This window comes from Phycodurus eques, chromosome 6 (assembly GCF_024500275.1).
Source record: "Phycodurus eques isolate BA_2022a chromosome 6, UOR_Pequ_1.1, whole genome shotgun sequence".
NCBI lineage: Eukaryota > Metazoa > Chordata > Actinopteri > Syngnathiformes > Syngnathidae > Phycodurus > Phycodurus eques.
Window position 1 is genome coordinate 21,011,199 of NC_084530.1, and position 23,014 is coordinate 21,034,212.

The 23,014-nt window shown below is 44.8% G+C and overlaps 1 protein-coding gene across 9 annotated transcripts in view; it reads left to right on the forward strand.

The window, feature by feature from the left end:
• Nucleotides 1–23,014, forward strand: part of fat1a (FAT atypical cadherin 1a) — an 85,619-nt gene that overhangs the window by 54,499 nt on the left and 8,106 nt on the right. For all 9 annotated transcript variants that reach the window (XR_009768837.1, XM_061680395.1, XM_061680396.1 and 6 more), the window contains 17 exons: nt 18–228; nt 2,116–6,189; nt 7,356–7,552; nt 7,639–7,792; nt 10,099–10,332; nt 11,216–11,602; nt 12,176–12,390; nt 13,029–13,166; nt 15,170–15,313; nt 16,573–16,770; nt 17,653–18,237; nt 18,682–18,904; nt 19,017–19,148; nt 19,632–19,789; nt 20,975–21,449; nt 22,152–22,305; nt 22,391–22,501. Coding sequence is in view for 8 of the 9 variants with exons in the window: in XM_061680395.1 (XP_061536379.1) it covers nt 18–228; nt 2,116–6,189; nt 7,356–7,552; nt 7,639–7,792; nt 10,099–10,332; nt 11,216–11,602; nt 12,176–12,390; nt 13,029–13,166; nt 15,170–15,313; nt 16,573–16,770; nt 17,653–18,237; nt 18,682–18,904; nt 19,017–19,148; nt 19,632–19,789; nt 20,975–21,449; nt 22,152–22,305; nt 22,391–22,501 (7,790 nt within the window). In the remaining variant the exon portion in view is untranslated. The remainder of the gene's footprint in view (nt 1–17; nt 229–2,115; nt 6,190–7,355; nt 7,553–7,638; nt 7,793–10,098; nt 10,333–11,215; nt 11,603–12,175; nt 12,391–13,028; nt 13,167–15,169; nt 15,314–16,572; nt 16,771–17,652; nt 18,238–18,681; nt 18,905–19,016; nt 19,149–19,631; nt 19,790–20,974; nt 21,450–22,151; nt 22,306–22,390; nt 22,502–23,014) is intronic.

The following is a 23,014-nucleotide window of genomic DNA, read 5'->3' on the forward strand; positions in this document are numbered from 1 at the left end:
TCTATGTACATTCCAAGGTACGCGACCAGGACATCCCAGTGAAACGCAACCTGGTGCGGGTGGTTGTCAATGTGGAGGACGCCAATGACAATGCGCCATGGTTTGTTGGCACGCCCTACTCTGGCCGTGTGTTCGAATCCGCTGCCGTTGGTTCAGCGGTGCTGCAGGTCACAGCTCTGGACAAAGACAAGGGCCGCAACGCTGAGCTCATCTACAGCGTCGAGTCAGGTACGGTCCTGAAAGTCGCTCCTACGTGTTATATGCTGATTAACTTAGAAGCCTAAACGTCAAGACACAAGTCTAAACATGGCTTAACGGTAGTAACATGGCTTAACAAATAGTAACACATCGGGTAAAAGACACACATTAAAAACTATACCAATTGATCCCACGTGACAAGTAAGCTGGCTAGCATGAGAAGCTAACATAGCTGGCTAGCATGAGAAGCTAACATTGCTTCTCATGCTGGCTAGCATGAGAAGCTAACTTAACTCTCACAACACCATCAAAGACACAAGATTGAGATCAAAGTCAATGTCTGCTCATTAACGTGAAAGTACCCATACATAAACAAGCTACCATTTGATCACAAGTGATCACAAAGATAGCTAGCTAGTTGGATGTGGGATGCAAACGTAGCAGTCTGCATTTTTACTCTTGTCAAACATCAAAAACAGAAAACCTGTTGTTCACAAAAAGTTGCTTGATCACAGTAGCAGCCTACAAAAGTAAAAATGCGCTCAACTGGCATCATCAAGCTCAGACACAGAACCGAGCCAAACCTTTCATTCTGGTTAAAATGAGGTCAAGCGAGTTGCGCAGATATGTTCACTTTTTTGTTTTTTTTTAATCAAAATTTTGGTAATAAACTACAAATTGTCCAACTTTTTAGGCATTCAAACTAAAGAAAGCTTTCAGTAATGTACTGCTAATGAAGTCATGAGTCAGCCTACTGGATGTTTTTCATGAATGGAATACTCAAGGGCTTTGTCTGGAGTTTCCAAATATGTCAGCCATTTGATCAACCCCCAGAATTTCCTGCATTTTTCCTGCTCTAATAGGCTTCATAACACAGGGCTTTTGTTTAAACCGATGTGACTTTTAATGGATTGTGAAGAATGACCTATACAGTGGTACCTTAACTTACGAGTTTGATTCGTTCCGTGACCAAGCTCGTAACTCAATTTACTCGAGTATTAAATAAAATGTACCCATGATAAATGAATTCAAATGCCATTAATCCATTCAAGGCCCCCCCAAAATGGCAAATTTTTTGTTGATTTTCATATAGAAAAATAACACTTTATGGTATAAGAACAAGGCGGCACGGTGTACGACTGGTTAGAGCGTCAGCCTCACAGTTCTGAGGACCGGGGTTCAATCCCCGGCCCCGCCTGTGTGGAGTTTGCATGTTCTCCCCGTGCCTGCGTGGGTTTTCTCCAGCCACTCCGGTTTCCTCCCACATCCCAAAAACATGCATGGTAGGTTAATTGCCGACTCTAAATTGCCCGTAGGTGTGAATGTGAGTGCGAATGGTTGTTTGTTTGTATGTGCCCTGCGATTGGCTGGCAACCAGTTCAGGGTGTACCCCGCCTCCTGCCCGATGATAGCTGGGATAGGCTCCAGCACGCCCGCGACCCTAGTAAGGAGAAGCGGCTCAGAAAATGGATGGATGGATGGATGGTATAAAAACATAGAAAAAGACAAGGTACAGGAATAAAACGGATTTATTAAGTGTACTTACTGTAAGTACTAGTATTGGTGTGGTTGTGGCTTAGTGAGTGACGTTAGGAGCTGGGGACAGAGTCGCTCCTTGTGATTGTTGTTCTTTCTTATGTATGTCCCATTCAATAAACGCCCAAAAGTGCATCAGCAACTGTGACTCTCCTTGCCCACAGGCGAGGTGCATTAGGGTACTTAAGTTCCTTCACTTCTTTTTGCACTTCACTCATAACTTTTTGCTTGCAACACAAAGCAAACAAAATAAAAAATAAAAATCAACCAAGCAACGGCTCATAACTTGTTAATTTGGGGCATTCGTATGTCAAAATACCATTTTACTGTATCTGAAAATCAAGGGCTAAATCTCTTCCTCGTTTTCTTTGTTTCTGGCAGGAAACGTGGCAAACACCTTCGCCGTAGACCCCGTCCTGGGCACCATTACAGTGGCTAAAGAGCTGAGTCGTAGCGGCAAGACCCGCTTCGAGCTCATTGTCAAGGCAACTGACCGTGGGGTGACCCCGCTGTCTACCGTTACCACTGTCCACATCACCGTCACAGTCTCGGACAATTCCTCCCCCAGGTTCTCGGAGAAAGAGTTCTCTGCCTACATCAGTGAGTCGGCCGCCCCGGGGAGCTTCGTGAGTTCGGTGGCGGCCGTCAGCCAGTCATCGGTTTTCTACCAAATCAAAAGCGGAAATACGGGCAACGCCTTTGACATCAACCCCAACTCTGGCGTGGTGGTCACGCAGAAAGAGCTGGATTACGAGGTGGCCTCCAAGTACAAGCTCGTCATCCAGGGCACCAACATGGCGGGGCTCTCCAGTAACGCCACCTTGGTGATTCACCTGAAGGACGAGAATGACAACGCTCCCATTTTCCTCCAGCGGGAGTTCCGCGGCGTGGTCAGCGAGTCAGCCGCCATAAACAGTGTCGTTCTCACTCGAGAAAATGCACCATTTGTCATCCGCGCCTCAGATGCTGACAGCGACCGCAATGCCATGCTGGTCTATCAGATCGTGGAACCTTTTGCCCTTAACTACTTTGCTGTTGACTCCAGCACCGGAGCCGTCAGGATCACTACCACCTTGGATCATGAGCAGAGGAGTGTTTATCGCTTTACGGTGCAGGCCCATGATCTCGGCGTGCCACGGCTGTTCGCAGAGATGGCGGCCAACGTGACGATCGAGGTCATCGACGTCAACGACTGCCCACCCGTTTTCAGCCAGCAGGTCTACGAGGTGACAGTGTTGGTACCCACATACAGGGGCGTGGAAGTCCTCAAAGTTAACGCCACCGACTTGGACTCCAAACCCAATGCTAAACTTCTGTTTTCCATTTCTGAGGGCAACATCGGCGACAAGTTTAAAATGGACGCAAACACTGGCGTGCTCTCCATTCAGAACATCACCCAGCTTAGGAGCAGATATGAGCTGAAAGTCAGGGTTTCGGATGGGAGATTCGCCAGCGTCGCCGCCATCAAGATCCATTTAAAGGAGAACAAAGAGAGCAAGGTGAAGTTCACCAGAGAGTTCTACAGAGCTTCTGTCCCAGAGAACCTGTCCGAGAAGAAGACACTGGAAGTCATTGCTGCTGTAGGTAACCAAGTAAACGAGCCCCTGTTCTACAAAATCCTGAATCCTGACAAACGCTTTGAAATCGGAAGGACATCTGGTGTTGTTTCAACCACCGGAATCGCATTTGATCGTGAACAGCAGCACACGTTTGACGTTGTTGTCGAGGTCACCAAGGAGGACCCGTCTGAAGACATTGCCCACGTTGTTTTGACGGTGACGGTGGAGGACGTCAATGACAATATGCCCATATTTGTGAACCTCCCCTATCATGCCCTGGTCCAGATGGATGCAGAAGAAGGCCAGGTGGTCCGACAGGTCACAGCAGTGGACAAGGACCACGGTCGCAATGCAGAAATCTGTTATGAGCTGAAGGAGCCTCAGGAGCACTTTGACATTAACCCCTCTGGAGTAATCACCATCAAGAAGACACTTGAGAAAGAATCCCTCAACGCAAACTTTGTTGTGGTAATCGTGGCGAAGGACGGCGGTGATCCAGCACTTTCGGCGGAAGCAGAGGTCCCGATTACAGTGGTGAACCAAGCCGTCCCCATTTTTGAGAAACCATTTTACAACATCGAAATCCCTGAGAATGTCCAGGTGCCCTCGCCCGTTCTCCACGTGCAGGCCAGCGACTCAGAGGGGCCCCGTATCGTTTACACCATCTCTGAGGGGGACCCCTTCAACCAGTTCTCCATTGACTTCAACACGGGTGTCCTTCACGTGGCTCAGCCTCTGGACTTTGAGACCCACCCAGCATATAAATTGAACATCCGGGCCACCGACTCCCTGACTGGGGCGCACTCGGACGTATTTGTGGACATCATCTTGGAAGACATCAACGACAACGCCCCGGTGTTTCTGTCAAAATCCTACTACGCTAACATCTCTGAGGCGTCTGTCATCGGTAGGTCTGTGCTGCAAGTGGACGCCATAGATTTCGACACTGGCCACAATCAAGAAATCTTCTACCAGTTGGTGGAGGAGAAGGGAAAGAGCTCGGATTACTTCGCCATCGACCGTGACACTGGTCTCATCTCAATGGCCCAAGTGCTGGATCACGAAGAGACCCAGCAGCACCGACTGAGGGTCCGCGCTGTGGACGGAGGGGTCCCGGCCCTATTTACTGACGTTGTGGTGACAGTGGACGTCACAGACCTGAATGACAACGCACCCACGTTTGCTGAGCCAACCTATAAGGCAGCCGTCAGTGAGTTGGCCTCACGTGGACACTTCGTCACCCAAGTCCAAGCCTCGGACGCCGACAGTTCCGACTTGAACAAACTGGAGTTTGCCATCGTCTCCGGGAACGAGGACCAGAGTTTCGCCATCGACAAGCAGACTGGCGCCATTGTCATTTCAAACCACCGCCGGCCACAGATGCAGCCACTCTACCATCTCAATGTGTCTGTGTCGGATGGTGTTTATTGGAGCTCAGCCCTCGTGGACGTCACTGTCATTGGTGCCAACTTCCACAACCCCGCTTTCTCTCAGGTGGAATATGCAGTTGAGCTGGTGGAAAACTCTCCTGCCGGTACGTTGGTAGCCGAGGCCAAAGCGACAGATGACGACGAAGGTATCTACGGGCAAATCACATACCGGATTGTCAACGACGTAGCCAAGGACAAGTTCACCGTCAGCGAAAATGGCAACGTCTTTACCTTGGAGAGCCTGGACCGCGACAGCAGCATCGAGAAGGTCATTCCCATCAGTCTGGAAGCCAAAGACGGAGGCGGCAAGGTGGGCTTTTGTACAGTCAACGTGGTACTCACTGATGTCAACGACAATGCGCCGCAGTTTAGGGCAGCTGAGTACAAAGTCACCATTGCGTCGGATGCGCAGCGAGGGACCTCGGTGGTAAAGATCGCCGCCTCAGATGTGGATGAGGGAAGCAACGCCGACGTGGAGTACTCCATCGAAGCCGACTTAGAGAACGTGGCGGAGAACTTTGAAATCCACCTAACATCTGGGGTCATTGTGACAAAAGAGAGTTTAATTGGACTTGAGGGCGAGCTCTATGCGTTTTTTGTTCGGGCGAAGGACACTGGGAACCCGCCAAAACATTCAGTCGTGCAGGTGTACATCCAGATCGTAGCGCCCGAGACTCCCATGCCCAAGTTCGTCGAGCCTCATTACCGCTACACGGTCGCTGAGGACCTACCCATTGGCACGGAGATCGACGTGCTTCGGGCTGAGAGCGAGCAACCGCTTTTGTACAGCCTTGTGAATGGCAACACTCCAGAGAGCAACGAGAACGAGGTCTTTGTTGTGGACAGAGACACCGGCGCCCTGAAGCTCCAGAAGACCCTGGACCACGAAACCACAAAATGGTACCAACTTACCTTGCGGGCGCAAACCCAGCACGATGGCTATGATGTTGCCGTGTCCGTGAGCGTCAACATTCAAGTGAAAGATCTCAACGACAACAAGCCTATATTCGAGTCAGACCCTTACCAGGCGGTGGTGGTAGAGAACCTCCCTTGTGGGGTACAGGTGGTTCAAGTCAAAGCCACTGACCTGGATTCAGGCACCAATGGCCACGTTCTGTTTAGCCTGGATGCCAAGCTCAACTCTCCGGACATCGCGGAGCTCTTCGCCATCAATGCAGAAACCGGCTGGTTGACCACCCTCAAGGAGCTGGACCGCGAAAGGCGCAGCAAGTACACCATCGTCGTACTTGCCACCGATCAGGGCGACAAAGTCCAGCATGCAGCGGGCGCGCGAGTGGAAGTGACGGTGGCCGACGTCAATGACAACCCACCCCGCTTTACGGCGGAGGTCTACAAGGGTACAGTCAGCGAGGACGACCCTCCTCCCAGCGGCGTCATTGCCATCCTCAGCACCATCGATGACGACTCTGAGGACATCAACAGACAAGTCAACTACTTCATTACAGGTGTGTTTGTATTAGTTTTGGGTGTGGTTATAAGGTAATGCTAATGGGAGCTACCACTTCGCATGTAGTATTACAGATGTAACAGGGTACATACAGTATTAGGTATTCCAACACTCGCTTCTTCCGCCCTATTGTGTTAAAAGCAGTTGTCTCTGACTAACTAGTATTTTATGTCATGCAAGTGTTCTCGGTGGGGTTATCCGCTAATGCTAATTAGAGCTAACGCTAGTAGAGTCATTGTTGGTATCAAAGATGTATAAGGGATGCCGGTGTGTCAATTGTAACACCTTTTTATACCCTGTTGTGTTGAAGGCAATACGTCACGCAAGAATTGTCGCAGAAGTTATCCACTAATGCTAAAGGGGCTAATGCTAAAAAGAGGCGGATGTAGTATCAGTATAAGGGTAGGCTGGAGTGTGAAGTTTAACACCCGACACTCTTCTGCCCGACCTGATGTTTAAATTGTTGCTATCTGATATGTTTTTTTTTTTTTACGTCACGCAAGAGTTGATGGTGATGTTTTCTGCTAACACTAAAAGAGGGAAAGTAGAGCCTGAGGTTGTACCAAATACATATCAGTTTTTATAAAAGTAGTTTGTGCTGTATTAACAGTTGAAACTATTCATTTTGTGAACATTCAATTTCGGGCGGCATGGAGGTCCACTGGTTAGTACATCTGCCTCAAGAGTTCTGAGGACCCGGCCTCGCCTGTGTGGAGTTTGCATGTTCTCCCTGTGCCTGCCTGGGTTTTTTCCAGATACTCCAGTTTCCTCCCACATTCCAAAAACATGCATGGTAGGTTAATTGAAGAGTCTAAATTGCCCGTAGGTGTAATTGATTGTTTGTCTTTATGTGCCCTGCGATTGGCTGGCGTCTCTTGCCCAAAGTCAGCTGGGATGAGCGCCAGCGTACCCGCGACCCTAGTGAGCAAAAGCGGTACGGACAATGGATGGCTGACCATTCAATATCTTGCGTTTTTGGGGGGGGTTCGCAATTTACTGCAGGGCTCAGATAATTGATTACAAGTGTTCCCTAAGAGTGACAAATATTTTTAATTGCAATGAATATGTTAGCTTTGCGTTCTCATATCGCTCATGGAGTATCATTTACGTAGCTTGTAAGTAAAATGCTTCTTTTTAAGCTTTACCCGTATTTTCATCCAACAGCGGGTGACCCGCTGGGACAGTTTGCCATCGAGCACATTCAGAACGAATGGAAGGTATTAGTCAGGAAGCCACTGGACCGCGAGACCACGGACTATTACCTCCTTAACGTCACGGCCAGTGACGGCATCTTTACAGCCAAAGCCGTGGTGGAGGTCAAAGTGCTGGACGCCAATGACAACAGCCCCTTGTGTGAAAAGGTAATGCCACTTTTCCACCGTTTTCACACCAAATCTTATCATCTTGTAGTCCAATCTGACAGTCTTTCCTTTGGTTCCTCCCTTAGTCTCTCTATAGCGAGAGTGTTCCTGAGAACTCGCCAGCCAGCAGACTAATCTTGCAAGTCTCGGCCACGGACGCCGATATCCGATCAAATGCGCAAATATCCTACGAGCTCCAGGGAGCTGGATCAGAACTCTTCTTCATCGACTCTGAGACGGGTAACTACCCTTTATTGCAATCTGCAGTTGGGGCCTCTGCAGCAGGCGATGAAAGATTTGCATTTTTCCGGGCTTCCACGTGCCTGTAATTTCAGTTAGTTGCACCTCCCTGGAACGTTAAAGAAAATCAGTCTCCCTGACACCAGTTTCAGTGATCAACCCGAAATTGGGTGGACACGTCTATCATAACAGGAGGCACGAAAAGGTCTCAAGGACTCATGCTTGAAATTGAACAGGAAGTTGGATATTTTGGTTTGAAGCAGCTATTTTGGGGGTAAATTACAATGAAAAAGGGGCATGAAAAGGTAAAAAAATTGCCCTCCACGCCGATCAGCCCAAAATTGGGTGGACATGTCTATCATAACAGAACACATGAAAAAGTCTTAGCGCCCCATGACTGAAATTCAGCAGGAAGTTGGACGATTTGGTTTGAAGTAGACATTTTGAGGACAAATTCCGTAAAAAGGGGTATGGAAAGCTACAAGAAATTAGCCCTCGACACTGTTCTTTTACCACGAAATTGGGCGGATACATAATTTTGCTGACACATCTATCATTATTACATTTCTGCACTTATTTTTCGAATATTAACGTTGTGGAGATTTCCAGGAAATTGTAAACGTTAGCTCAGGGTTTCCAAAACTGTGATTTGGGGCTATTTTGTTTGATTTGTGAGCGTGAAATGCAATTATCTATTTTATTGCTCTCAACACGATACAACTTTCTTTTAACCAACAGTATATTGTAATCCTTTTTGCAAATGTTTATCTGCATCCGGCACCAGGCCAAATGAACTGCCAAGCAAAACACCCTTGTGCCCACTTATTTATTTGCTAGTTAATTTTTTTGTGTGCCTTTTCTTTTTCTTTTTTTAAACGTTGCAACCAGCCTAGACTATTTCCCTTTAGGGCAAAAAAAAAAAAAAAAGGGGCAAGGCAGCAGTAAAATCCCAAGTTGCGTACTTAGGGTGAATTTATGACGTTTATACTTGTTGCCTGCAAATAATGCCTACTGGGAGAGTCCCTAAATCACACACTCCATCTGGCTACTGTGTGTGTGTGTGTGTGTGTGTGTGTGTGTGTGTGTGTGTGTGCGCGCGCGTGCATGCGTGTGTGAGTTTGTTTTTTCAAAATGAGGTGAAAAGCATGAGAGCACATAAGCTATCAGCTATAAGACCTCAAGTTTAAACTCAAATCCCCTACATTTATCTTGGACACACAGGTGGGTCTTCATAAAGGTGCCATTAATGTATAAATTATAGTGTATGAGATGGGAAAATCTGCTTTAAGAGGCACGAATGTTCCCTTTTATCAGTGCACTCTTTGACATTGTGTACCCTTCTGATTTAATTATATGCATTAGATGCTTTTTGCACAGTATGGTGCTGGAAAATGTACATAATTATGTTTTTTTCTGGATTCAAGCATACTTTAGATACCATTTTTATATACAGTATATGACCGTACTAATAGCTCCGTCTAGTGACGCTTTTTCAATGGCACAGAATCCGGTAGTAAAGCAGTGTTTTCCAACCTTTATTGACCCAAGGCACATATTTTACATTAGAAATACCTCAAGGAACACTACCAAACGGGAATGGCCCAAAAAGTATATACAATGGTGCCTTGAGATACAAGTTTAATTTGTTCCGTGACCACTCTTGTAACTCAAATCACTCAATCTCAAATCATCGTTCCCCATTGAAATAAATATAAATTCCGTTAATCCGTTCCAGCCTCACAAAAAAAAAATCAACACATTTTTGTAATGTGTTTTTTAATAAGAAAAAATCACATTCAATAATATTATACTTGGCCGCCTGGGGGGCAGTGTAAGACAGACTTACTGATATACTGTACTGCAGGTTTAGCTCCTCTCCCGGCTTGTGTTTATTTTGAATATATAATAATTATACCTGTGTGTGTGTATGTGTATATATATATATATATATATATATATATATATATATATAAAATAACTTTAATATAATTTAATATATACTTTTTGTTTTTTTACTTTCAACTCCTCTAATCTTTTTGACAACTTCAGATATAACATGTCAGGATAAAGTACTATAAATTCAGTGGTTATCCAAGAGCCCGAAACCGATGATTAGTTATGTAAACCATTACTGTGCTATGGAATGGAAATTTAAGTGAAAAAAGGGTCTGCTTGACTATTTGTGACCTCATCAAAATGCAGCCGTGACCCTATTTTGATGTGTCCTTCTGTTAACAATGGAGACCAGAAGGACTTTCTCACTGCTAATCAAAAGTGTGTCCTAAACGTCCCTGTGTCACCTTCAGGCGAGCTGAAGACCCTGAAGCCCCTGGACCGTGAGGAACGTGACGAGCACCGTTTCAAAGTGCGAGCGGTGGACGGTGGCGGGCGCTTCTGCGAGGCCGACGTGCACGTGGCCGTGCGCGACTTCAACGACAATGCTCCTGAGTTTGCCTCCGACCCGTACGCTTTTACCGTCTTCGAGAACACCGAGCCGGGAACCTTTGTTGCCAAGCTGCAGGCCGACGACACAGACAGCGGTAAGGGACTGTATTCTCTCCCCACCTTAGATTGTGAAAATGTCCCATCCGAGTAAACCAAATCCAAGAAAAAATAATCAAAAATAATCTAAAAAGACAAAAGCTTTCGAGAATATATGCTATTATTGAAGAACCAAAAAATTAGGGTAGTAGAATGAAATAAAAGATATAAGAAATAAAAAATATTTTTAAAAATGCCAAAATAAATATTGCCCCCAAAATTAATGCACAACTATTGAAAAATACACAAATTTACAAAAGACCTGTAACCAAAGTATAGTATTAGAAAACAATACAAAATATTCAAGAACAAATACAAAAATATGGAGTAAATATTAAACAAGTTGAGAAAAATGTGATGAAATATTTAAGTATAATATGATTTTAATTTTTTTTTTAAATACACCATTAGAAAATAGTCATGAAAAAGTAAGAACAAATAAATAACCATTTGAAAAATATGTTAGAAAAATATAAACATTAAATAATTTTAAGTATAAAATCCAAAATACTAGAAGAAAACAAAAAGAATAGAAAGTAATGCAATTAAATATGGTGCCTTGTGTTTGTGCACATGCGCAAGGTGACGTCAGGTTTTGTGCGCATGCCTGTGATGTCACAGACTCATTCCATTCACATTAGAAGTCATATTTGTTTTTGTAATGTTAAGGACAACACAAAAAGATTGTATTTAACAAAAACAATGGGGCAGCATGCCCTGCAGTGTGAACACAGCCTTTATGTATGTCCCGGGCCTTAGTCAGGGCACTCGTGTTCGAAGGCACCACTGTATTCTAAAAAAAAAAAGAAGACAAAAAAAATCAGAAGATAGCTACAATTACATTTCATTAGTTTCCAAATATGACTGTTTTTGTCCTATCAGGGCTCAACGGCGACGTGGTCTATTCGCTGCTGGATTCCGCCGACGGATGGTTCGCCATAGATGAACTTAGCGGGATCGTCAGCCTCGAGCGGCCGCTGGACCGCGAGATGCGGGCCCTGTACGAGCTGGAGGCCCGTGCCACGGACCGTGGCTCGCCCCGTCTCTGGGCGACGTGCCGCGTGCTGGTCTCCGTGCTGGACATCAACGACAACCCGCCCGTGTTTGAGCGAAGAGAGTACGCGGCCGCCGTTCCCGAGGACGCGGCTGTGGGCGGACAAGTGCTCAGAGTGCAGGCCACCAGTCGAGACCTGGACGCCAACGGAGAGATCGGCTACAGCATCGTCAGCGGAAACGAGCACGGCGCGTTCAGTGTGGATCCAAGCACTGGTATGTGACATAATTGACTATGAGCGTTGATGTCGAAAGAAAAAAGGGTCTTTGACAACTCTGTATGTAAATGTATAAAAGTTTAGAATATATTTAACTAAAATAAATATATACTGCATGGTCGCTATTTCAGGGTTTTTCATCTATTGGGGGGGAGCTCCTGGAATGTAACCCCCGCGATAAACAAGATACGACTGTTGTCCTAAAAAGTATATTCAATATTATTGTAAGCTACTGTGTTGCCACAAAAGTGTTGCATATCAGTGAAATTAATATTGTACCTAAATAAATGTTGGATAGCAATTATTTCCTAAAGATTAAATGCAACTGTATTATACTTAAAAGTTACATGCAACTGAACTGTATTTAAGATTTGTACCATACTGGATTTAAAAAAAAAAGCCACTGCAACATTATGCACAGTTTTAAGCACGTACGTACGTTAGGGTTGTTAATGACTAAATTGTATTTTGATGTTATCCTCAAGACTGAAACTGGTCAGTAGGCATTAATGGCCTTGTGTCAGTCCTGTGATTGACAGTCGTAACAATGTTGTCTTTATGCGTTCCTCAGGCGACATCTTTGTGATTGCGCCGCTGGACTACGAGGTTTCTCACGAGTACTACATCACAGTGGAGGCAACCGACGGGGGCTCGCCTCCCCTCAGCGACATGGCCACCGTCAACATCAACGTGACGGATGTCAACGACAACGCTCCCGTCTTCAGCCAGCGTGTCTACGCCGCTGTCGTAGGCGAGGACGCTGAGCTGGGCAGGACCGTCTTGATGGTGAGACGGCTTCACAGACTGACTGCACCCCATTGCAAGACCATTGTACTTTGAAAATTAAGTGAATTCTGAACATATACATGAAAACAGTACTTCTATAACTTTTTACACCAAGTACCACCTTACAAAATTGTTACCTCTTCAAGTACCACCATAATGACCAACAACCAAATGCAGTCGGTATTAGGCCTAATAAGTTTATCAAAATGAGGCAGTTTCTATTCTTAAAAAGTATATTCAATATTATTGGAAGTCACTGTAACATTATGCACAACTATACTGAAATATAGGAAAATAAAAAACTACTTTACTATTCAATGAAAATTTAAAGATTCTTCTTAAAGATTAAAAGCAAATATATTTGAAACATTCAATAGAACTCAACTGTAACTACAAAAATGTACTGTACTGGATTAAAAAAATGAATGAATTAATGAAATATTTTCAGGAATTTAATAATACACCATTTATTTACAAATATCCTACTACAACGCAATGCTCTAAAAACATTTGAAAAATAAGGTTTGGTTCCTTGTTTTGACAGTATGACATTACAGTGATCAACATCATGCCACTCGCTTCTAAGACCAAAGTAATGGATCCCAGATGTGACCGATGAGCTTTTGTTTGACTGTCAGGTGATGGCCGAGGACACGGACGGGCCGTCGTCCAACCGCGTGCGCTACGCCATCGTGGACGGCAATGGCGGCAGCCCCTTCATCATCGACCCGCTGCGAGGTGAGCTCAAGGTGGCCCGACATCTGGACCGGGAGCAGGTGATTATTTTGATTTTTTACATTTTATGTGTCTACTTCAAGAGCCTAGATTGTCTTTGTTGTTTATAGAAATGCGTATGTTGGGGTCACTTAAGGCGCTAAATTGTCTTTGATGTTTAGGCAAGTAATCTAGATTGTCTTTGTTGATTACAAAAACATGCACGCTGGGTCCATCGAAGATTCTATATGGTCTTAGAAGTTCAGGGAAAAAATACACTAGCTAGATTGTCTTTGCTGTTTACAAAACACATATATTAGGGTAGTTATAGACTAGATTGTCTTTGATCTTAATGAAAACACGTATGTTTGAGTCTTTGAAGACAAGATTTGATGTTTTAAAAAAACTGACAAGCGTTTTTGAAGAATCTAGATAATCTTTGATGTTTACTGAAATGTGTATGTTATGGTCATTTAAGAAAATTGTCTCTGATGTTTAGAAAAATACCCTCGATTATTTGACTTTACAAAAACATGCACACTGGGTTTGTTGAAGAATATTTTACATTGTCTTGGATGTTTCGGAAAACAAGTTAGCTAGGTTGTCTTTGATGTTTACAAAAATGTATGTTAGGGTAGTTTTAAGACTTTTATGTTGTTTAGTTTTTGTTTTGTGTTGTAGTCTTTGACGTTTACAAAATGTATGTCAAAGTCATTGAATAATATGTCTTTGTTGAAATGGATATATTAGGGTCATTTAGACACTAAATGGTCTGATGTTTCTGAAAACATTCTGTATTGTCTTTAATGTTTACAAAAACATGCTCACCTATCCGTTGAAGATGCTAGATTCTCTTTAACGTTTGGGAAGTAATATACTAGCAAGGTTGTCTTTGATGTTTAAAAAAACCGCACACAGTGGAACCTTGAGTTACGACCTTAATTGGCTCTTGAACGGGGTTTATATGTTGAAAAGTAGAAAGACATTGTAAATATAAAATTTTCCTAGAAGAAATAATACAAACAGCAAGCTTAACTGTCGTGCTCATTTCAATGCAGCTGCGGCTGGCATACAGGGAAGGAAAAACAAAATGTGATGGAGTAGTGAGATGTAGTGTCTAATTCCGACCAGCAGAGGACAGCATGAGCTGCTTGGCATGTATGGTCAGAGGGGAGACTCTCATTTTTAAGTGAAGAAGAGCACACGAAAAGCAGAAATACCTATATTACAAACAATATGAACAAAAACTTCTCTTTTTGTGTTTCATAGGGAAATAACACAAGATTTATAAAAAAAATAAAAATAAATAAATAAATCTTAATTAAATGTGTAGCGGCGGCACGGTGGACGACTGGTTAGTGCGTCAGCCTCACAGTTCTGAGGAACCGGGTTCAATCCCCGGCGCCGCCTGTGTGGAGTTTGCATGTTCTCCCCGTGCCTGCGTGGGTTTTCTCCGGGCACTCCGGTTTCCTCCCACATCCCAAAAACATGCATTAATTGGAGTCTCTAAATTGCCCGTAGGTGTGACTGTGAGTGCGAATGGTTGTGCGATTGGCTGGCAACCAGTTCAGGGTGTTCCCCGCCTCCTGCCCGATGACAGCTGGGATAGGCTCCAGCACGCCCGCGACCCTAGTGAGGAGAAGCGGCTCAGAAAATGGATGGATGGATAAATGTGTAGCGACAATCAGTCCTTTCTGCGCCACGCTACACTGACAAGCACATAGTGTCACGTCACAAGTCCCTCTGGTGCTTTCACAGACAGTCGAAAATCACAAAACCACTTAACTTTAACAGTCAGGTTGCTACAAAAATGAAGAATAAATATTGAAATCCACTTTACCTTGACTTCTTGGCTTGCAGCTTCTTTTCTTGACAACAAGTCGGCATGTAAGTGTCTTCTCACCTTCTCGCAAATGATAGTCTCGGAAATGCTATCACTCGCCGATTTCCAATTTTGAAATGTTTTTTCTCTTTCAATACAAAGAAAAAGCGGTATAGAAAAAGGATTGGTGTGTAGATGTGTTTTTTCATGTTTCAATCAACGCATGTTAATCTTGTTTTCTAGACGTCGGGGTACACGCTGACGGTGCTGGCCGTGGACAACGGCACGCCGCCGCTGTCCGGCACCGCCGTGGTCAATGTGGACATCTCTGACGTCAACGACAACCCACCACTCTTCTCCCAGGGCAACTACAGCCTCATCATCCAGGTAAAACACATTAAGTGGATGTTAAGCACACTCCAAACTTAAATGCAATCCACTTATAATCGCATAGGAAAGACTGGGGGTGTATCTAAAAAGGCAAAGTAGTTTCTAAGAAAAATCTCTAAGTGTACAAGCAAAAATTTTTGACACTTAATTACATTGTTTCAACATTTAGTTGAGCTCAGTGCTACCCGCCATGTTGTGGCTCAACGTGGTACTACACTGAAGGTGTGCAACTCTAAATTCAGACTTGGCGATAAACTGTAAAAACCCATAAAAGTGGTGCTTTGAGATACGAGTTTCATTCATTCCTAGACCATGCTCGTAGCTCAAAATATTTTTGTCATAAATCATCTGTCTGCATTGAAATCAATGGAAATGCCATTAATCTGTTCCAGCCTCCTAAAAAAAAAAAAAAAATCATGTCTTTTTTTAAATGAAAAACCTAACCCTAGCACTCTATAATATTATACTTTATAAAAACATAGTTATGACATAATTAAATATAATTAAAAAGAATTAGACTGTTTTTGGACGCACGTTCTTCGTCAGTTGTACTGCTCATTCTGGTGTGTGCGCCTTGGCCACCTGGGGCCAGTATAAGATAAACATGAGCTACTGTACTGGAGGCTCAGTTCCTCTCTCACTTTCTCATTATGGCAGTAATATTAGTCGTTCTTCGCAGAGGATAAATAATATATGCCTGTGAGTATTATTATATGGTCTGTGTACATGAGTTGCAGCACCATATCTGTTCAGATATCCGTAGCTTAAAGGGTAACAACACCGCCACATACACTAGATGCTAATTGTTAGCCCGTGTGCCTATGGAGTTTGTATGTTAGCATTCACGTAGCACAGCCAATGTGTTGCTTTAAATACATATTTACACATTATTGTATGTTTAGTTTGACAGTAACCTCCAGCTAAGAGTGGGAATCAACAGCTTAAAGCCTTGTTTTTGATATATTTACTAATTATATCTGCCAAACTAATGCTTGTTGTGAAGTGAGTTGAGTCACCTGCCATGATACAGTGCTCGTATCTCAAGTTTACATTCGCAAGTCAAAGCAAGAAAATCAGCCGATCGACGGCTCATATTTCTAAAAACCCGTAAGTCAGGTCACTCTTATCTCAAGGCACTGCTGTATAGCGGGAGCTCACTGTATGTCCCAAATTCCTGTTATCGCTGTTCCGGCGTTTTGTTCCCACGTCAGGATTGTTCCTCACCTTCTCCTCACCTGCTGGTGTCTGTCCTACAGGAGAACCAAGTCCAGGGCACCAGTGTTCTCCAACTCCTGGTGTCCGACCGGGATGCCTCCCACAATGGGCTGCCCTTCACCTTCTCCATCACGGGCGGCAATGCGGGCGACGCATTCCGTATTGACCAGCATGGAGCTCTGCTCATGGCAGGGCCCCTCAGCAAGAGAGTGAAGGAACACTACCTGCTTCAAGCTCAGGTCAGATTCTGTTGATTCAATTCTGTGCTGACTCACCCGTTTTCTGTCTGCTTTGACTTCAGCTTAGTGTTTCACTGTCTCCTTTTTCTTTGGGGGTATAAAGCCTTCTGAAAGGATGTAATAAAGGACCAATCGAGACAAGTACAACAAGAATAAGGTCGTTATGTTATGAGAAAAAGTCTCAATATGAGATAATATTCATCATGGATGGAAGAAAATTGCAATCTTCTAAGAAAAAAGTTATTTTTTTGAGGAATTGAAATGATTTCTAATGGGGAAAAATGTAAAATCCGACAATCAATTTAACACGGAACGTCCCTCTGACAGAATTGTGAGGGTCCACAGTGAAACCGAGCGTCTTGAGTGGGAGGAATTGTGTGTGGTAAGGGACAGAATGAGAAGAGAGAATGATGAAACGGTGGTGTGATGTCTTTTCGGACATTCCTGTTGAGTCAGCAATTTTCCTTCCAACTGTGCTGTTTGACCATCTGTGTGTGTATAATGTTGATATGTATACATGTTTTCATGGGGTCCAATGCTTCATGAATGCCACCAGTGCCCTCTGCAGGATAAAGATAAATATAGAAATAACTAACAAAGTACAAACAAATACATCGCAATTCTTTTTGGTACATGTTTTTATTAAACAAAAATAGCACTGCATTTAAAACGTAATAGAACAGAATGAAATAAATAAATTGGCTTCACAAAGTTTAATTACTGTGCAGTGGTACCTTGACCACAAGTTCTCCAACTTACGGGTTTTTGAAGTTCGAAGATGTCGCTTTTTTGCTTGGTGTTGCGAGGCATAATTCGAGTCACGAATAAAAGCTGTAAAGTCAGGCTACCAACTTGTGTATTAACGCAGCCTTTGACTTCCAGGTCTCCGACAGCGGCAAACCGGCGCTCTCCTCCAGCACCTTCATCAGCGTCCGTGTCATCGAGGAGAGCGTCTACCCTCCCGCCATCCTCCCGCTCGACGTCTTCGTGTCCACCGCCGGCGACGAGTATGCGGGCGGCGTCCTGGGCAAGATCCACGCTACCGACCAGGACGTTTACGACACGCTGACGTACAGCCTGGCCCCGTCCTCTGCGGCATCCTCGGCATATTTCTCCGTGTCGGCGTCGGACGGTAAAGTGATCGCTCTGCGGCCGCTGGACGCTGGCCACTACCCGCTCAACGTGACGGTGACAGACGGGCGCTTCACGGCAGCCGCAGACGTCAACGTGCACGTGCGACCGGCAGTCCGCCAGGCGCTGGACAACTCCATCGCCGTGCGCTTTGCCAGTATCGCCCCTGAGGAGTTCATAGGAGACTATTGGCGGAACTTCCAGAGGGCGCTGAGGAACATTGCGGGTGTGAGGAGAAGCGACGTGCAGCTGGTTAGCCTTCAGCCATCCGAGCAGGGAGACCTTGATGTCCTGCTGGCGCTGGAAAGATCTGGAAGTCCCTACCAGTCCCAGGAGGTGAGATCTGAAATATTGCTCGTTTTAATCTAGTAATCTTACGAGACAGAAGAGGGGAAAAAAAGGTCTGACTCTTAAAGAATTGGTATTTTCTTTAGGAAAAAATTCTTAAATTCTTAAAAAAGAGTCTTATTTTTTTCGAGAATATTCATTTTTATTTTACGATTAATCGTATTCTAGATGAAGTTTTCTTACAAGATTTTTTTTCTAGCTAAAATTATTTCAGGAGAGCAGTCATCTTTTTTTCTACATTATTATAATTTTACAATAATAGTAATTTTTAATTATAGACTTATAGCATAGCAGTCTGTGTTTCGGTGTTGACCCCCAAAATTTTAAACATGGTGTGATGCAACCCCTGCTCAAGGTCTTGATCGTGGTGTTCTAGGGTGAGAAACCTTATCCCTCTATTCTATTTCTTGATGGCTTGTATTCGCTCCCCAGGTGGTCTTTCGCAAGCTAAATTCGTCGGCAGGCGTCATCGAGGAGATGACGGGCGTGCGCATCGTGCGCGTGGCTCAGAAGCTCTGCTTGGGCATGGACTGCCCGCTGCGCTTCTGTGACGAAGTGGTCTCGCTGGACAGGATGTCCATGTCCACCTACAGCACCGCACGCCTTAGCTTCGTCACGCCCAGACACCACAGACACGCCACCTGCCAGTGTGAAGGTCGCACATTACACACACACATACACACACACACACACAGAGACACACACAGTCATTGGAAAGTGGTACTGTCCACACGTATAACATCGCCTAATGTCCTGGCCTCCTGCAGGTGGCAGATGTCCCATGCTGAACAGCGTGTGTGATAACAGTCCTTGTCCGGAAAGCTTGGACTGTGTGGCGGACGCAGAGGGAGATGCCAAGTACACGTGTGTGTGTCCTCAAGGAAACAATAAATGTTCTGGTAAGGGAACACCTAAACCTTAACCCCAACCTGAGCCCGAACCCCCAGCTCCGAACCCTAACTCCAAATACAGTAATAAACATAACCCTTAACTATAACTCTTGCCCCAAATCCTTACCCTGACCTGAATCCTAGCCCAACCACAACTCCTGTGCGCTTACAATTGTCCTTTTTTCTAGGTACCATTGTATTTTTAGGAGAGTAGTCATTTATTTTCGAGATTGTTTTTCCATTGTTGCAAGAATAGTCACTTTTTATTTTTTGAAAAAGTGAGAGGTATTTTTCTTGAAAATGTTTTTTCTTTAATGTAATTCTACAAGAACTCTTTTTTCTATATAGAAAAATGCATTCACGAGAATAGCTCTCAGCCCCACCCGGTAACCTGAGAACCACAATCGTAACACTTAATCCCAACCCATAACGCTAATTTAAAATGAACCCTAATAGTGACACTAGCCCATAACTCCTCTGTTGTTTGGTCAGACGGCCACTCGTTGACATTCAGCGGCAGTGGCTACGTAAAGTACCACCTGATGGACAACGACAACAAGGAGCAGATGAAACTCTCCCTGCGGTTGCGCACCTTCTCCGGACACGCCACCATCATGTTCGCCAAGGGCACCGACTACAGCATCCTCGAGGTGCGTTCATGGCATTTCTTAGTGCTGCATCACAAAGGTATGTGAGGGCATCCACTGCCATGTCATCGGTCAAAATGGCCATTTAAAAACAGCCTGTTCGCATGAGGAACTATGAGAATGTAGTGGTGGGTTGGAAAAATAAAACAAGTTATTTTCAGGATGGGAGGGAAGCACAGAGCACTTTTCCACACATTCCACAATAGAACAGGCTGCGTGCCAGAAAAAAATGTTCAATTTAAGGAAAACCATTGGAAGATGTCATGAGGCAACATTCACGAATTACCTGGCAGTTGATGGGCACAATGTCTGCAAACGTATTGGGACACCTGGCCATTCAGGAAGTGAAAAAAAAACATTGGGTGGTTGTTGTTTTTTTTTTTTTAATTGAATTCTTCAACATAGTTGTCTGGTAGTGTAGTCTGTGTGCCAGACTCCATGGGGAAAATGTTTAGTTTAAGGAAAACCTTGAAGTTATTATATTGTGTTCTATATCAAGTCATGACAAATGCCAATGATTTAGATTGTGCCAATGTCTAAGTATTGAGACACCTGGCCACTCAGGATGTGACAGAAATCTATTGATTTTCACCCAAAGTGTGTTTTTAATGTTCGTCCACATCTTCCACAATTGTTGGATAGTCTGCGTGCCAAACTCCAGAAGGAAAAATGTTAAATTTAAGGAAACCCTTTGGAAGTTATCCATTTTCTGAGCCGCTTCTCCTCACTAGGGTCGCGGGCGTGCTGGAGCCTATCCCAGCTGTCATCGGGCAGGAGGCGGGGTACACCCTGAACTGGTTGCCAGCCAATCGCAGGGCACATACAAACAAACAACCATTCGCACTCACAGTCATGCCTACGGGCAATTTAGAGTCTCCAATTAATGCATGTTTTTGGGATGTGGGAGGAAACCGGAGTGCCCGGAGAAAACCCACGCAGGCACGGGGAGAACATGCAAACTCCACACAGGCGGGGCCGGGGATTGAACCCGGGTCCTCAGAACTGTGAGGCTGACGCTCTAACCAGTCGTCCACCGTGCCGCCACAGTGCAACATGTGTGTTCTAAATGGAGTCGAGACTAATGCTAGGCAGTTGATTGGCACAATGACTGCAAAAGTACTGGTACACCTGACCACTTGGGAAGTGGAAAATTAGCCTTAAGACCACTTCTTTCTTTCTACCCAACAGATCGTGAATGGTCGCCTGCAGTACAAGTTCGACTGCGGTAGCGGCCCTGGCCTGGTGTCGGTCCACAGCGCCACGGTGAACGACGGCGAGTGGCACTCGGTCTCCCTGGAGGTGGAGGGCAACTACGCCAAGCTGGTGCTGGACCGCGTGCACGCCGCCTCGGGAACGGCGCCGGGAACCCTGCGCACCCTCAATCTGGACAACAGCATCTACTTCGGCGGCCACGTCCGCCAGAACGCCGTAGCAGCCGCCCGCCACGGACGCAACCTGCCCGTGGCCAACGGCTTCCGTGGCTGCATGGAGGCCATCGCACTCAACGGCCAGGAGCTGCCCCTCAACACTAAGGCGCGGCGGGCGCACGCCGTCATGGAGGCCATCGAGGACGTGGCGCCGGGCTGCACACTCGCCCCGCCAGAGAGCTGCTCCAGCAATCCCTGCAGCAACGGTGGTGTGTGCAACCAAAGGCCTAATGGAGGTACGTTTACCGAAATGCTTCTATCCTAAAAAAATAAAAAAGCCAATTTTGTGAAAAACATTTTGTGTCTGGAACATGCAACTGGAGACAAAAGAAATGACAACTTTTATGCTTATGTGTAGTTTGCCTCGCAGACTTGTTAAAGAAAATGTGCAATTTAAAGAAAAGCGTGACAAAATATTACTTAGCAACATGTATATTTTAGATTGAGTCAAGACTAATGCAAGTCAGTTGACTGCCATTATGTCCTCAAAATATTGGGACAACTGGCCACTCAGGAAGTAGAAAAATGTCCGTTGTTATTTTCTGTCAATGGGCGTTTGTATCTGGGTTCTTCCACACAATTCCTGTCTGGTCTGTGGGCCAGGTTCCATAGAGAAAATATTGAATAATAAGGAAAACCTTTTGAATGTACAGTATTTCAATGCAACGTGTATTCAAAACGAAACTTCGATGGAATTGGGGTTTGTCCTACAAAAAGTAATACTAATAGCAGTGTTGGGTTAATGTGCTGGTTATGCACACTCAACATTTTAAAAGGGTCGTAATCCTTAGCCAGCCGCCCAAATCATCCAACGCTTTAGCCATCAGCGTAATTAAATAAAAAACGCATTCTCAGCAGTGGTAAAAAATTGAGTGAGCGAGATCAGCGGCGCATTAAAAAAAACATGCTGATTGCAGTCTTTCATGGGACTTTCTCAGGCTACTTCTGCAAGTGTCCCGCCTCTTTCATGGGCGCCCACTGCGAGATGGGCATCAGCCCCTGCGCCTCCAACCCGTGCCTGTACGGGGGCACATGCGTACCCCAGGGGGACGACTTCTACTGCCAGTGCAGAGGGCAATACTCAGGACCAAGGTAAAAGGCTTCGAATCTGCGTTATGTTTTGGAGAATATTTTTTTTGGGGGGGCAGAATTTGTACTTGTTGTGTTTGGACTACAGGTGCCAGCTGGGCCCATTTTGCACCGACAACCCGTGTAAAAACAGCGGCAAATGTATCGACAGTCTGGACGGGCCGGTGTGTGAGTGCGAAGCTGGTTTCCAAGGAGACAGGTATGTAAAACATAACATCAAAATCTTCCTAAGATGCTTTGAGTGTTCCAGCTTGTCCACACAAGGTTCATCAAAACTAAATAACGATGAGTGTCTTCAAAACAAAGTGGTCCCGTGGTTCTTCCGGCCAATCTAAATACCTTGACTTACAAACACCCCAACTAATGAGTTTTTTAAAGTACAATATTTTTGCTTTCTATTGCGAGGCAAAATTTGATAGATAGATAGATAGATAGATAGATAGATAGATAGATAGATGGATAGATGGATGGATGGATGGATGGATGGATGGATGGATGGATGGATGGATGGATGGATGGATGGATGCGTTACTGCTATCTTGTGGCATCTATAGGTAATTACAAACCTTTTTCAGTCAAACTACCACTGTACTTATTTACATTTTGCTCCAAACATTACGTTACGGCACTTGGTTAATTATAACAAACTAGCCACGTGTGTCATGATTAAATGTTTAAAAAATGGTGTACTTGGGATAACAGGTATCAGCCT